The following is a 14,879-nucleotide window of genomic DNA, read 5'->3' as shown; positions in this document are numbered from 1 at the left end:
CACGTGTTTTGTTCGGTGCTACAGTCGTATGACACGACAGCCTGCAGTTTCAAGTGATTCTTAATGTTGACTAAAGAAGGGCCTATAGTCCTCGTGGTACCGATTGAGAGATGTGAGCAGGTTGTAGTAGGCCATTGGGCAATGCTTTGTGTAGGATAATATGAACCCGCTATGAAGCTGGTAATCGCTGTTTAATGCGTAAGAGTTTGGTCGGTTAACGTCCTGATAATATCTATGTTATTGCCCCATTACCGGGGACATTCTTGTAACTGGCCGCCTGATAAAGGACCTGGTAAACACCCGATAATGCTGCCTGATTACCGGGTAACTTGTAACTGGCCGCCCGATAAACGACCCTGGTAAACCACCCTGGTAATGGAGCCTGATTACGGGTAACTGGCCGATTAACGACCCTAGCCCGTTAACAGCCCAGTAACCTTATAGCCTGGTAATCGAGGCCGGTTACCAGGCGTTCCCATTATCGGGCCAATAACATGCGGTAGGGAAGAGTAGAGCCAGCTGGCCGTGCACTGCACTAGAGACTAATGTGACAAACCAGACTCCCACCCAAATGAGGCAACGCAAGTCATCTAGATAGCCAAAAGCGCGACCAAAGAGAAGGCTTAGGACCCACAACCATTACTGAAAGAGGCCTGAGCCTCAAAAGTCCAAAAATAAGCAAAGATATATAATAGCTGATCGTCCATCGGTGACCGCTCACGTGAAGATAACAATTTGCAAGAAGGGGTGATGTGCCCCAACAGAATCCCAACCTTTCCGTGGAACTCCCAGAGCTGCAAAACCCCGAAGGCGGCCCCGAAAGTCAACAACAACAAATCGATAAATGGCTCCTCCTGTAAGAGAAGGGCCAGGTAACAGTGCCGGGTTGGTTTTCATGGCTGCAGCCATATATCGTCTCCCATGCTCCATAGCTGACACCGCAGCAAGAGCCACAACATCCCAAACACATGGTTGCACTGTTTGTGGGCTTGGACAAGTCAAAGTTGTTCCCGTGAGGCTGGCAATCCTATTGACAGAGTGAGTTGGTACGCTACTGCCTGTGCCACCGAACAGGCCCAGAAGTGATGACAACGAAGGGATACCCCTCCCTGGGAACCTACTGGATAGCCTCCACAACTACACACTGCTGGCTGCGACATCCTGAGATGGGAACTTCCTAACATTGGCACTCCATCAACCGTGAGACGCCACCAATCCAACTTTTGGTTCATCTTCCCATCGTAGATGAGACCATACGCGATGGAAGGTCCGTTGCAAAGTAAGAATAGCCCCATCCAGTACCTCAGCAAAGCCCGTCGCCTCTTCAATAAACAGGGTATGGGCTACTCGACGAGCCACAGAAAGTCGCGAAAGTTGCAGACCAGTAGCTAATTTAACGGATACATCTTGAAGTCTGATGGGGGCCCCTCCACCCCATCTCCAACCTAACCTCGACACCAGGGCTTGGGTAACAGACTCAATGGAGGGCACCATAGCTGCCCTAGATTCTGCACTCAGAGCAACAGAAGACTAGCCGCCTGTCGCCAATACTCTGGGATATCAGCTAAGAGAGCGACAATGGCATTAATACACTCGTGCCACTTACGAAAGGTGCAAAGGGATTTGAGCTAGTGGGGTCTGCGGCTGGAGGTATGCAGTGTTTCTAATTTTTTTCGCCGGATAATAATGTATTTCGTTTAAATATGGCACCTACGATTCCAGCAGCGCGTCAACTTATTAGTCATGGACATATTCGTGTAAATAATAAAAAAGTAAATATTCCTAGTTACATGTGTAAACCAAAAGATGTTATTTCGGTAGCTATGAAACAAAGTTCATTAAAACTAGTAAAGGTTTTAGGTGGTAGCTCAAAGCTTTGCCCGTAACTTAGTTGAGCTATGTTATCCTTCGGGAAACATCTACTAGTTATGGCAATTTTTTAATGACCAAGTGGTTACTGTGGGGGTTTTCCTTGGTAACCATCTTATATTTTTTTCCCAGCGAGTATGCTGGATAGGAGCCCACTAGAACCATGCATCCGAAGATCCAACTTCACAACGCTCATTCACGGCTTTGAACAGCCAAGATGACGCTTATATATCGTACGGATATATGTACAGAAAGATATGGCGGGAAGAAATTTTTAGGTGGTCGCTAAGGGGTTCTGTGGCCCAATTGGAAAGTGACGCTTTGCATTTTTTTGCCCTGTAAATCGTTATTTTCGTTATTTTCTCGTGAACCATTACACTCGGGGACACGGCACACTCAGCGAAAGCCAAGCGCTTTGGCCGCCGCGGCCGCCCATCCCATCTGCTCCTCTTTCTCGTCCTCCTCATCCTCCTCATCATCAAAATCCTCAGAGCCAAGCTCCTCAGGAGCATCATTGGGGTTGCCTATAACACAAATCTTTCGGTCAACTTTCAGGCCTGCGGTTCTTGTCAATTAGGAGGCCCTTGATCACCTGCTGACGACTCATTGTCTGCCATCGCTGGATGTTACAGACCAGAAGCTATAAAAGTATTATGAAAAGTGTAGTTAAATATTGCAATATGAATTATGTCTGCCAAGTGTGTGGCCTTATCCTTTATATGGTCCGTCCTCTCCCCTACAGGGCCCCGTACGGCCTCTTATAAATCCTTAAAATCCTTACGGGAGCCACCGTAACCGGCCTTCGGGCGGTCCGGGGGCGGCCCCGTACGGGGCGCTTCGCGCCCCAAAATCCTTACGGGGGCCACTGTAAAGTCCTACGGGCCCTGACGGGGATACCGAAAAAAGGCCAAAAACTTACGGGCCCCGTACGGGGTGTCGAACCCTGGACCACCTTCTGGAAGGGAATTATTTTCTCAGTAACCACTTGGTCACTAGTAATCACTTTTAAAAACACTGGAGGTATGGGTCCACTATTGGATGCCACGCCCTGCGCATTGCTAGGCCTGCCTGGTCCGGTGTGTGCATGACCGCATCTAAAGCATCTCGCGCAAGAAGAACATTCCCCAACGTTTTCAATGCCTTACAGCGCAGGAGTGCTTGGTGTCGAAACTCCAGTCCTGGGCGAGCGAATGTCAGCTGATGGGACACTCAATCGCTTTACCGGAAGAACTGGGTTTTCCCACAGAGGTAAGTTCCAACACCACGTACTAAGGAACTAACGGATAAACATCAACATCTTCAAGGGAGGTATGCCAACGCTGTCACAATGCGCTGAACATCTGGCGGTACAACGATTATCCCAAACCAAGGCGCTCCCGCCTGGGACGTGAATAGACACATAGGATTGTACGTCGGGTAAAGGGCATGCAGGAAAGAGTGCATGACCAACACCCAAGGCGGCCGTCTTAAGACTGGCTGGACTATCGCCCTCACAAAACGCACTGCCCAGCACGCCCATCGCGCTTGTACGTTTTCTCGAACTGCTAATGCCCCCAAAGCGCCCAAAATCGGATGGCCATACAACAAAGGTAGGCGGCTGGCAGAGGTTAAGGCCTGGCTTCTGCTCCCGACGCGTTCCGGCGCGTCTGGGTTCAACTCCGCCTGCCGACCTCTCGGGGTGTGTGGGAAGTGATGAAATGGGAGGTGGCCCCCCATCTTGTGGACGGTGTAGGACGTGAGAAAATCAACCCACGAGCTGATCAGGAACTAAATTGATGCGCCGTTGATCCGCTACATTTGATTGGATGCTAGTGGTGAGTTGCCAAACTCAAAGAGTACACTCTGGAGTCGGATGGGGTGAATGGCTTAGGGTGCCCCTCTAGCAGGGGAGAGCAGGGAACTGCCTCGGGAAGGAGGCCACTGGTGAAGCTTAACCACCCTGTAACAACATCAACAAATGCTTAGGAACCCCAGTGAGCCGCCTGTCATGTGCAACCGGGCCCAGGTTCCTATCAATAATTTTGGCAGCTTTAGCCTCTATGTATATAAGTTTCCCTTCTGGGGGAAGCTCCTCCTGCTCCATATCCCACGTAAAGTGATGCAGCCCCAAAAGATCTGCTTTGCATTGATGCAGGCAGCATGAGTGAGAAGAGGTGAGAGAAGGGAAAGAAGAGTGGGGAAGGGAAGAGGGGGAGGGAAAGGAATTTTTTATTTATACATTTTGGGGGGAATTATCTTTGGAGTTTATCTCCGATACCATATTGAATGTAAGATGCTTCCTGCAAAATTTTGACGTCCCTTAACATACCGCTTCCCTCCCTGCATATGAAGCTTTGCAGCTTTGGGTCCCCACCCTCAGTCAGCGCAGTCACTGCACCGTGCGTGACACAACTCCTTGACTTTTGTAACTAGTACCAGATCATAGCTGGTTTCAATCCCCCGATACCTTGCTGGTTCCCTGGCAGCGATTAAGGATGTTTCGTGGCGGCAGCAAGGATTTGTGGTGCAGCGCACAGTGTCCCGTATTGCTGATTGGTTCTTTCGACGGCTAGGCTATGGCTATGGCAAGCGCTGATGCGTTCCTACGGATGTTGGGTCAGTTTCACGATGACAACGGACCTATTCGTTAAGCAGGTCATAAGGAAACGGTGTCCTGAGGAGCTAAGGGACTGCAAAAGCTTTATCAGTCCTAACACCTACGAAGTAAGACAAATAAGCTCTGAATGTTGCTTTAGTTCCCCAAGCTAGCGGCCCGTGCAGACCGACGCAGACATACCCACCTTTCGAACATAACGTGAAGTGGTGCTTTTTATCTTCGGCGAAACCCGAAGCGTGGTTTCCAGGCAAGCCATCACTTCGAGCACTGTGCTCAGCCGGTGGAGCCGTATAAGAACGAAACAGTCTATAAAAATTTGGAGTGCGATATGCGAGGTACTGCAAGAGGGTACGGTACATCCAAACAAATCATCGAGTTCCATCAGTACCGTACTCTGGATGGAATTCCTTGAAGTCATGGATGGCCCAGGCGACGTTTGTAGCGCGCTTCAGCTGGACGGTACCGGATGAACGAGTGAATCGCACGTATACTTGCTATCGCGTGTGTGCGAGTGTGCAGAAATGAGGGCAAAAACGAATCCATATAAGATACTGAAATTACGTTGCTTGCAATCTTAAGGGTCTATCCTTGAAAAACAATGAAGGCAGGCGACTCTCTTCGCCACTAGGGGGCCTTTGAACTCTTCGTTGTAGGATATAAAGCTTGCTTCTGGTTATACGAACACGTTGGTCACCCCGTTGCACAAAGTTACGTGTCAATCCACTGAGGGCGGACGGAGCTGGGCCAAACCTTTACCGGCTTGCCGTTTAGGTACCGTACGACAGGTGGAGAACATTGTAGGTGCTGCTTCCTGTCACAATAGGTCTTTTCTGCAGACTCAACCATGCTGAAAGTCTTCCAATTGCACAATAATGTGCATTTGCCAATTTAGCCTTTCACCAGGTTGAGAAAAGGCACGCTTTGGACAGTTCAAATTGGAAATGCTGCTCCTAGGTTAACCATACTCTTTATGTATACGTTACATTTGCCTATCAGCAACTGTGAGGGCTTTTAATAGGCTGAGCCAGCAGCTACTTCGTTAGGCGGGCATATTAATGCATCAGCTATTTTATAGTTGAATAGATAGAACATCTCATCGGTGTGCAGCTGCTGGATTTAAAGTTTCGCTTTTGGATACTTTGAGGTGTTTACCTTGGCACCATGGGTAAGCATCACACACGTGTATTTATCTGTGCAGTCTGCACGTGTAATACATAGAGAAATTGATCTTGGAGGTGTATAGGCTGGGGCTTAGTGGTCATCTTGCCCGAGGGGCAACCGTTTATCAGTTAACTTGGAGAGTATCGCGCTGATGATGCTTTAGCTTCATGATGGGGTACCTCTACCTATCCTTTATGCATGCTCGCACAGCGGGCTTTGGAGCGGTTGGCTTCGGGAGCTAGTTGCAAGATTTCCCGTCGGATTTTTGGTCGCAGAGTCATGCCGGAAAGCCGTCAAGGAACGAATTCTGGTGGACATGTTGGGCAGCGTTATAGACAGTGCTGGGTGTGGCTGGAAAGTACTGATTCTAGACGAGTTTACAACACACGTTCTCTCGTCTACGCTACGCATGTCAGACATTCTTGAGTGCAATGTATCCGTCGTCGAGGACCTAGCAAAGCGGCGAGAGCCGCTGCAGCAGGCCGCCGTGTACTTTATCCAACCCAGCCCCCAGAGCATCGCGCGGGTTTTGGATGACTTCGGGGGTCCGACCGGGACAGCAGGAATCGGCAAGGCTGGTGCGAAGCAGCTGTATCCGTCCGCACATATATTCCTCTCGAACAAGCTTCAGACGGAGGGTCTCGAAAAACTGAAGGCAAACCCACGACTGGTTAAGTCTCTGAAGACCCTTAAGGAGCTCAACCTGGAGTTTCTGACAGTGGATTCGCGCACTATGGTCACAGACCACCCGGAGGCAGCTCGCTTGTGAGTTATGGCTGGGTACGCCACCCACCTGCTTTCGGACTTGGGAGAGAACCCATGGCGCTATTGCGAAACGGGGATATTCCGTGTCGATGGGAGTATATTTAGGGCAAAGGGAAGACGGCGATAAAATGGAGGGTAGTCCAGTTGGGTATAGCACGGTATAAGTGTACAGTTGCAGGGGCTGCGCTAGATGCCAGGTGCGACGGTGCAAATCTTGGGTGTCCGCCAATCCTGGGTAGGCATCAGCGTGAAAAGCGCACTAGGATTTAGGAACCCGTGTCTGTAGTACAGGCGCTAGTTGGCTCCCTGGAGTCTGTCCGACTGGTGGTGTCCATCAGGCCCTGTGTGCCCCTGCACCCGGGCCGGCGTGTGTGGACATCTGCGCCGGATGCTATGCTGCGTGTGATCGCTTGCGTACGGCTGCTAATTGAAACTCCTTACCGACGAGAACGTGGTTGCCTTGCACGCACACACCAACGGCAGGCTCCTGGGCGATGCAGCTGACAACCAGTCGGCTGTTAAGAAGGAAATGGACGCAATCGCATCCCGTTTGGCGACGCTCTTTACGTCGTTAAAGGAGTTCCCGTCCGTAAGGTACGCCGGCTGTGCCCTGTAGATCTCCTTTCGGTCTGTATGGCAATTTTACCTTGTCCATGCCGTCCATGCACGAGGGCTGCGTGTACGCGCTTTCCTCTCGTCGTCCCTATCTCCCAGGGACTCGTCCAAGCATGCTTGCAGGAAGGATAAATGCGAAGGCGATCCACTCTGCGCGACGCAGGTACAAGGCAGTACAGCCGCCGCAGCCGGGTGACCCGCCGGGTCAGGCTTTGCGGGGCTCGCTTCCGCAGCTGCTCGCCTCACGACTTGTGGACAGGCTCTCTGGCTTGCAGCGTGCAGGACAGCTGCCAAATAAGGTGCGGGTGCTGAGCATTGTCGAAGACTGGGCATTGGTGGACAGTGCCGGTGGCAGTGGGTGGACCACGACAGGCTACACATGCTTACTTCAGATTACGAAAGCTGCTCCTTTGGCGGATTACGGAACGCAGTTTTTAGACAACTTGCGGGTTCGCTGGCGGGGCCGACCTGTTCGGCCGGTCGTTTTTTTGTCTCAAGGTGGCAAAGCTTTTTGGCGGAGGGGCTGTTGAGTATTTGGGGCTTTAGGCGCGCCAGATTACGAGCGGGCGAGGTAGCATTATCCTGCTGCGAGCGGTAGCATAAGCGCAATGTGTGTCCGCGATGACGATGTTATCCCCGGACCTGCAATCCCCCGACCGAAAGCGGGTCCCAACATGGCCGACAACGGTGGGATTGTGTGGGCGAGTTCGGGGGCGCTTCTGATCTTTTAGGGCTGCGGGAAATAGTTTTTTTGTTTCCCAAGGAGCCAAATTTTAAACGTAACTTACGAAAAGTAATGGAACAATTCGATGATTTCCCATTAGATGACAAAAACACCTTTGATATGCTTTCAAAAGGAATAGGAAGTGGGGTCGCAACCTGTTTTCTGGCGATGTTACAAGCTTCTTCTGCATCCCAGCCATAAGGGTGATTCGGCCTTATTGGAAGCGGTACAACCTGCAACCAAGGAGTAGCAGAAGTGATTTTCGTCCCTGCACTTTGCAGGAGACGTGCGACGTGCTAATCCTTGATCGATCATACGACGCCGTGGCGCCGTTCATTCACGAATGGTCGTACGAGGCAATGGCATACGACCTGCTACGCCTCGAAGGGAAAGTCTACAGGTGCGAGCGGCATCAATTGATGGGTTGGCACGCCCTGCTCTGGGATTGCCAGCAGCCCAGTCATCATCCGGACATGGAGGCCCAGGGGTCAGGCTAAGTGACTGCACGAGCGAGGTGAACTGCTCCCTTCGTGGCCGGGGGCCAGACGCACATCGAGGACTTGCTTGGCTGCGCTAGGAGGGAATGCACCGCCGAGCTACTTTAGGAAAAAAGTAAAGCGATGCTTTGCCGTGTGTCGAGCAGGTATCAGGTGGAGAGCCAGGGCGGCGGCAAGCCGGAGCCGCGGGAGGCTATCTTGGAGGAGGGTGACGAGTTGTGGTTGGATCTACGCCATATGTTCATTGCGAACGTGTACACGACGCTGCATGCCCGCTTTGATGAGTTCCGGAGCAAGAACAAGGCGGCCAAGGCGGCTGGTGAGGGTCCGAGACGGGCTCCAAGGGAGAGGGCGTCAGTTCCGATGACTGTATTGTGAAGCGAAACGGTGTAAAGCGGCCAGCAGGGGCAAGGCAACGAAGCCAGTTAGAAGCAAAGTCAATCCCCTCTACTTTGCTGTTTGTAGCAAGAACGCGTGAGGCACATTTACCTCGTGTATTTAACCCCATGTGCTTGCATTAGGGTATGGCCCGAGATCCTACCTTTGTTCTGTTTCAGAGAGAACGCATTGGGAATGCTTTGCAAGTGGTTAATTGCTGTATGCAGGTTAAGACAGCACTTGGGAACTACTGCCACCTATCCGGCTCTCAGTATAGCAGCAGCGTGAGAGAGGACGGCCCTCGTGTTTAGTACCCATCCGCACAGCTGTGTTCCATGTTGCGTTGCTCTGCTCCTCTGAAACTCAGCAATCCATTGGCGTCGAAGCCCTGTCCTTGATCTGCATTGGTATCTCCCTAACCCTCAAGCACACCCGTATACATCCTCGAGGCCTTTTACAAGGGAGGCCTCGTACAAGTTCCTACCGAGCTCCATCTTTACATTCCACATCGCGTCGTTTCACATCGCATCCTCTTTGCCTTGCTCGCCGTGCACTACACATCCGCACACCTTCGCCTCCGCCCTCCGCCGCCTCGCCGCCAGGTACTGGTCTAGGCAAGGGCAGCGACGCGATGTCGGAGTCGAATATCCGTCAACTCATTATTGCACTGCCGCAATACCGGGAGCAGTTGGGCCGACTGGCAATGCACATCCAGCTGAGCACCGAGCTTCAAACTGCCACGCATGCGCGGGCATTGACGGACGTGGGCGAACTGGAGCAGGACGTGGTGGTTGGGGAGAAGAACTCCAAGGACCTTCTGGCGTTCCTCACAGGTATGTCTGTCTGTCTGTCTGTCTGCCTGTCTGTCTATCTGTGAGCTCTGAGCGCGGGCGCGGATGTAAGTTGTGCATTGATGTGGGGGGGGGAGTGTGGCAGGAGTAATTGTTAGAAGGGGGATGTTAGGGTATCGACCGAGCAACGCATGGGGAAGAGATGCGTGAATGACTGTAGGCTGAGTGTAATGCCCTTGCCAAGGAAAGGTCATATCGGGTAGTTGTGCTGCTGCGTTAGTGGTGGGCGGGGAATATGGGGCATCCGTACTCCGTGGTCCTCTCATAAACGCCCTAGCATCGACCTTTATCCGCTTCCCTAGCTTCACCGCGACTACCAAGCTCACATCTGGACCCCTTCACCTCGGCTTGATTCGGCTTAAATCGGCTTGACCTGGTTAATCCCTAACCAAAACCTGGAACCCCCTGGATTCGGTGTGGTTGGCCCCGCGTGATGTGGGCTGGGGCTGACCCACAGAGCACCAGTCTCAAATGGACCCCTCGGACAAGCTGCGGTTGCTGGCATGCTACCTGGCGACCCACCCGGGCAAGCTGGATGAGACCAAGCGGCAGCAGTGGCAGAAGGTAAGTGAGCAGCAGCAGGCGCGGAGGTGCGGGTGCGGTCGGCGTAATGTAGATTCATCATGAAAGTGGTCTGGACAAGCACATGCATGCCTACGGCACGCACATGTCCCACATGCTGGCTCCGAGGTCTGCGATTCCGCACAAACGCTGGCGCCGGATGCGGTAGGCTCCGCGTGTCAGTGCTCCGGGAAGGTGAGCTCTTAAATGGATGTTTGAAGATTAGGGGCGTGTCAGCACCCTCGAGGACGTGGTGGTGTCCATGCCCGCAAGGGACGAGGTGCCGTTACGGGGTGCCGCCTCATCATCAGGCTGCGGCAAACCTCAAGGCCATTTACCCGGAGATGTATGGCAATTGAAAGATACCGTCTGCATCCCTAGGTAGATCGTCTTTTTCTGGATGTATTGGACACTTGTCAACCGGGGCGTATCCTACCCGCTCCGATATCCCTGTCGGGGCGCACTCCTCTTTTTCCTACATGAATCCGCTGTATCCCACCAACTCCCGCCACCGCTACTGACCTGCATGCCGCTCGGCAGACTGCGGGGCTCACGAGGGACGACATGTCGGCGCTGTGCGAAGGCCTTACACGGCTGGGCGTGCGCGTCATGGACACACGTGAGTAAGCGGGCGGGAAAGGGGGAAAGAGAATGCAGCAGCGGATTCGGGGAAGAATAGCTTGCGGATTCCCGCGGTCATGGGCGTGGATTTGGGGTCCATTGACGGTCGCGGGTGCCTCCATGCCAGCACTTTTCTCCATCCCATGTTGTCAGGTGTACCGGTAGTTGTACCTGAATTCGTGTGGTTGCTTGCTTATAGCGCAGAAAGCCACCGATGCACCATGCTGCTTAGTATCGACTTTCGCAGCCGTCCGACGACACAGCAGCATCGCAGGATTAACATCACGACCGGCTTCGTTGCTAAACTTGGCCTTGCCCCAGCAAGGTGGCTATATGGCTATCGTTGCCTTGAAACCAAATACTATACGGGCTTGCCTTTCTACAATAATTGCCGCTGAAACCTTCAAGCCCTGCCAAACGTGTATATGCACACGCTCCCGTCCAAGCTGATTCTAGCGCGCCTGCTCCCCTTTCTGTCGGCCTCGTAATCCCTTATTGTTTCTCGGCAGCCGTGCCGTCGGAAGGCAGCAAAAGCTTTTTTGGGGGCAGCAAGAAGAAGAACGCCGTGAAGGCCACGCGCAAAAAGAACGGCGATGAGGATGAATACGCGCTCAACCGCTTCCAGCCGCTGCTGCACGACTTGGTGACGGACATGGCGATGGGAGTGATGAGCACGGAGAAATTTCCGTATGTCAGGTTAGCAAAAGGTTGCGCGGGCAAAACGCCCTGCTGGCGCCACCTACAAAGCGGCAGTAGTGATGTTGGTAGAAGGCGCGTCTTCATGCTCTCTCTTACACAGTATCGTTTTCCGTTCCCTCTTCTTCCGCTCACGCTCCTGCCATGTCATGTCCATTATTTTGGAGAATATTGGTGCTGCCGCTCCTTGTTGCTGAAACGCCCTGCATACATGAAGACGACGTCGAGCCATCTCATTACGTTTGCTTGGGTCACGGTCCTACCGCCCCGCGCTACACGCCATCCCTCCTTCTCCGCATGCTCACCCGTCGCGTTCGCATCCCGCCTCTCCGCGTTCGCCGTTGAGTGGCAACTGGGGTCGCTTGTCTTTCCCGTCATACTCTCTCCTCCCAGGCCGCCCTCTTCCGGGGCCGACAGTGACCCTTCCAAAGTCGCAGCCTCGGCTCGGACGGCACGTTCCGGCCTGAATTGGGCCAAGCGGAACCAGGACGGGGCGGGTGGCTCCGGCTTGGGGCCTTCGGGGCGGCGCCTTGTGGTCTTCATCATAGGCGGGGCCACGAGAGGTGGGATGGGCGCGGGAGGAAGAGGAGAAGCCAGAGATCTAGCTCCGGATAAAGTATCAACCGTCTAGAACCATTATCGGTTTCTAAATACGAATTCCAGTAGGGCCGACCCAACGATTTCCGCCTCCATCCTTCAAGTTAAGTTTCCTTGCACTTTTACAATCTCCGGAACCGACACAATCTCACACGGTCTCTCCCTAACCCGGTGCCATGGTTCACATGGTTCGTGCGCCAACCCGCGTGTCTCTCCCACCAGGCGAAATGCGTGTGGCTCATCGGCTGGCGCGTGAGCTGGATCGGGACGTGATTCTAGGGTCCACTAGCATAGACGCGCCCAGCACGTTTGTGGACCTGCTCTACAGCATCGCGCTGCCCAAGGCGCATCACTAGAGCGGCAGCCGCCGGCCGAGCAGCCGCACCAGCTGCAGCTTTACACAACCGGCCTCTGCCTCCTGCGCTTGCCTTGGCTGTGCGTACCAGTGCGTGTGGCAAGACCCAACGCTATGCATAGGGATTCCTTCGTATCATAATGCAAGGGGGCTTGCAAAGCTCAGGGACCGCAGCCTCCTGAGAGCGCGTGTCTGGGACGCGGCGAAACAGTGGCACACGCTTGGGGTTTTGGGAGAGCGCAGGCAGGGTCTGTGTCTACGAGTCGTTTGTAGCGGACCCTGAGCAGCGGAGGATGCCTGGTTCGCGTGGTGGTGTCGGCGTTTTCTGATTGTTCGTTGATATCGTTGACCATCGGTGTTATGCGGCTTGGATGGTTGTATTGGCAGGCGTCGACTGGATTTTGCGCAGTGTGATGGCGTGTTATATACCGTGAAAGCGACGACTGTTGATGTGGGTTGACGTGGTGTAGGGCAGAGGCCCAACGCTGCCCTGCATGGTTGATGCGTCGGGGTACGGCATGGGGATGAAGGCTTGGAACCTGTCCGTCATCAATAGGTTTGACGCATGGATGGACCACTCTGGGAACCAGCTTCCCTTCGATACCCGGGAATCCCTTCATCTAGTTGTCGTTTCGTGCTCATTCGTGCCCATTTCATAACGAAGGGCTGAGGGGCCTTCAGAGCATATCGACGGAGTTCGGCTGAAATGGCCACTTAGCATGCAAAAGCCTTGTAATATCGCCATGCCAGGGATTGTTTTAATTACTTATGACTGTACAAATACTCCAAACGTAAGGTTTCGTTAAGTCTGCGCTTGTCCCAGAATGAAGGGCTGTAGGGCCCTTCAGAACATACAAATGCACACAGCATCTGTTCGCAAGTCCTGCTTTCTGTTGAAGATGTAATAATAGCTAATAAAGATGGCCCCTTCAGTTAAAACATATCCACGTTACCTCTGCCGCGGTCAACTATATGCGTTGTCGAAATTTGAAATTACGTGTGTGTCCTGCGGACGCAAGTATCATAGCACGTCTCATGCATATAATCACGTCATCACGCATCAGTGCGTCCAGCCTCATGGTGGTAATAATGGCACAGAGCTTTTTGGCCTCGATGCCGTGGCTCCTAACGAGATGATCGCTGGACGCAGTGAGAAGTTGCTGCAATACATTGACAGCTACTATGTATGGTTAAAACTTGCGACGTCCAATATGATGCAGATGAATGTCCTCAGCAACAAGCTCCCGTTCCGGCGGGCCCTTCGGTGGTTGGTGCGGGAGCACAGCCGCAAGCTAACAAACCGGACCCAACAGGTACAACAAACGAAACTAGCACACACGTCACATGTAGGACATGAGCGATTTGAAACGAGGTCCCCCCTGTCAGCGCAGGCACCCCGTCTCCGGTGGAGGTGGACATGGAGTGGAGTCCGCCGAAGGGCCAGGCAGAAATGCAGTGGAGCCCCGACAATCTAACAGGTGAGACCGTAGTCCATAAGGTAAGAGGACGGAAATGGCAGCACTGGTGACGGCAGGGGAGGTGAAGGGGATGGGTTGAAGGGGGTGGTGGTGATGATGGCTCAGGTGACGGCGACTCAGGCGACGTCAGGGGCAACGGCGGCACAGCTGTGCAGGTGAGAACGGATGGGAATGCAGGGGAGAGAGAGGGTAGTGGGGGTGATTGCGGCCACGGAGATGGGGGGGCGGGGATTGCCGCAGTGAAGAGGACGGAGGTGGAAATGGCGGCCGTGGTGACGGCAGGGGAGGTGAAGGGGATGGGGTGAACGGGGTGGTGGCGGGGTGGTGGTGATGGCAGCTCCGGTGACGGCGACTCAGGCGACGTCACGGGCAACCGCGTCATGTTGCCAATGATGTGGCCTGAGTCGCCGTCACCGGAGCTGCCATCATGTGATCACATGCGACTGCGGGGACGACGATGAACCCTTCATGGTGTCGTGGACGTATGCCCTGCTATTCCCAGGTGACGGATCACCTGGACACATTGGGGCGGATGGAGAGGTGGAGATCCGTATTGTTGCCACTGAAGAAGCAACGGTTGGCGACGGAGGTGCAGGTGAGAACGGATGGGAATGCATGGGAGATGAAACAGGTACAATAAACGAAACTAGCAGACACGTCACATGTAGATCATCAGCGATTTGAAGCTAGGTCCTCCCTGTCAGTACTGTCAGTACACTAGTGTAGGCGCCTCGTCTCCAGTGGTGGTGGACATGGAGTGGAGTCCAGAGTCCGCCGAAGGGCCAGGCGGAAATGCAGTGGAGCCCCGACAACCTAACAGGTGAGACCGTAGTCCATAAGGTATTTTATAGAAATGTTTCTCCTCCTTTTGCATCATCGGGTGATGTGAACACACATTGAAGAAGGGAGGAAGATAGCAAAGTTGGATATGGGGGGGAGAGAGGAGAGGGGGATGCGGGGCGGAGGTGGAGATGGTGGCAGTGGCGACGGTGGAGGAGGTGAAGGGGGAAGGGATGAAGGGGGTGGAGGTGCTTGGTTGACAACCTCCCCTGCACCCCCCTAGCGCAACGACACCCTTCCCTGCGGCCCCCTAGCCCAACGACGCCCTCCCCTGC

At 53.6% G+C, this 14,879-nt stretch overlaps 2 protein-coding genes across 2 annotated transcripts in view; both read left to right on the top strand.

Moving 5' to 3' along the window:
* Positions 1-5,909: 5,909 nt before the first annotated feature.
* Positions 5,910-12,287, top strand: VOLCADRAFT_67807 (uncharacterized protein; the record flags this gene model as incomplete). The annotated part of the gene is made up of 11 exons (XM_002957029.1): positions 5,910-6,391; positions 6,875-6,996; positions 7,611-7,701; positions 7,981-8,130; positions 8,374-8,552; positions 9,220-9,438; positions 9,914-10,020; positions 10,558-10,636; positions 11,148-11,334; positions 11,728-11,897; positions 12,154-12,287. Coding segments are annotated over 11 exons (1,920 nt in total), but the record flags the coding sequence as incomplete, so codon positions are not given.
* A 1,210-nt stretch (positions 12,288-13,497) lies between these two features.
* The window catches only part of VOLCADRAFT_107508 (uncharacterized protein), a gene marked incomplete at its 5' end in the record, with an annotated part of 8,920 nt that continues 7,538 nt past the window's right edge, over positions 13,498-14,879 (top strand). Inside the window, 4 exons of the mRNA XM_002957028.1 lie at positions 13,498-13,599; positions 13,698-13,764; positions 13,870-13,919; positions 14,267-14,359. Coding sequence (XP_002957074.1) covers positions 13,498-13,599; positions 13,698-13,764; positions 13,870-13,919; positions 14,267-14,359 — 312 coding nt within the window. The remainder of the gene's footprint in view (positions 13,600-13,697; positions 13,765-13,869; positions 13,920-14,266; positions 14,360-14,879) is intronic.

Source organism: Volvox carteri, assembly GCF_000143455.1.
Source record: "Volvox carteri f. nagariensis unplaced genomic scaffold VOLCAscaffold_68, whole genome shotgun sequence".
NCBI classification, from domain to species: domain Eukaryota; kingdom Viridiplantae; phylum Chlorophyta; class Chlorophyceae; order Chlamydomonadales; family Volvocaceae; genus Volvox; species Volvox carteri.
Note: the sequence above shows the minus strand (reverse complement) of the source record. Positions and strands in the feature narration are given on the sequence as shown.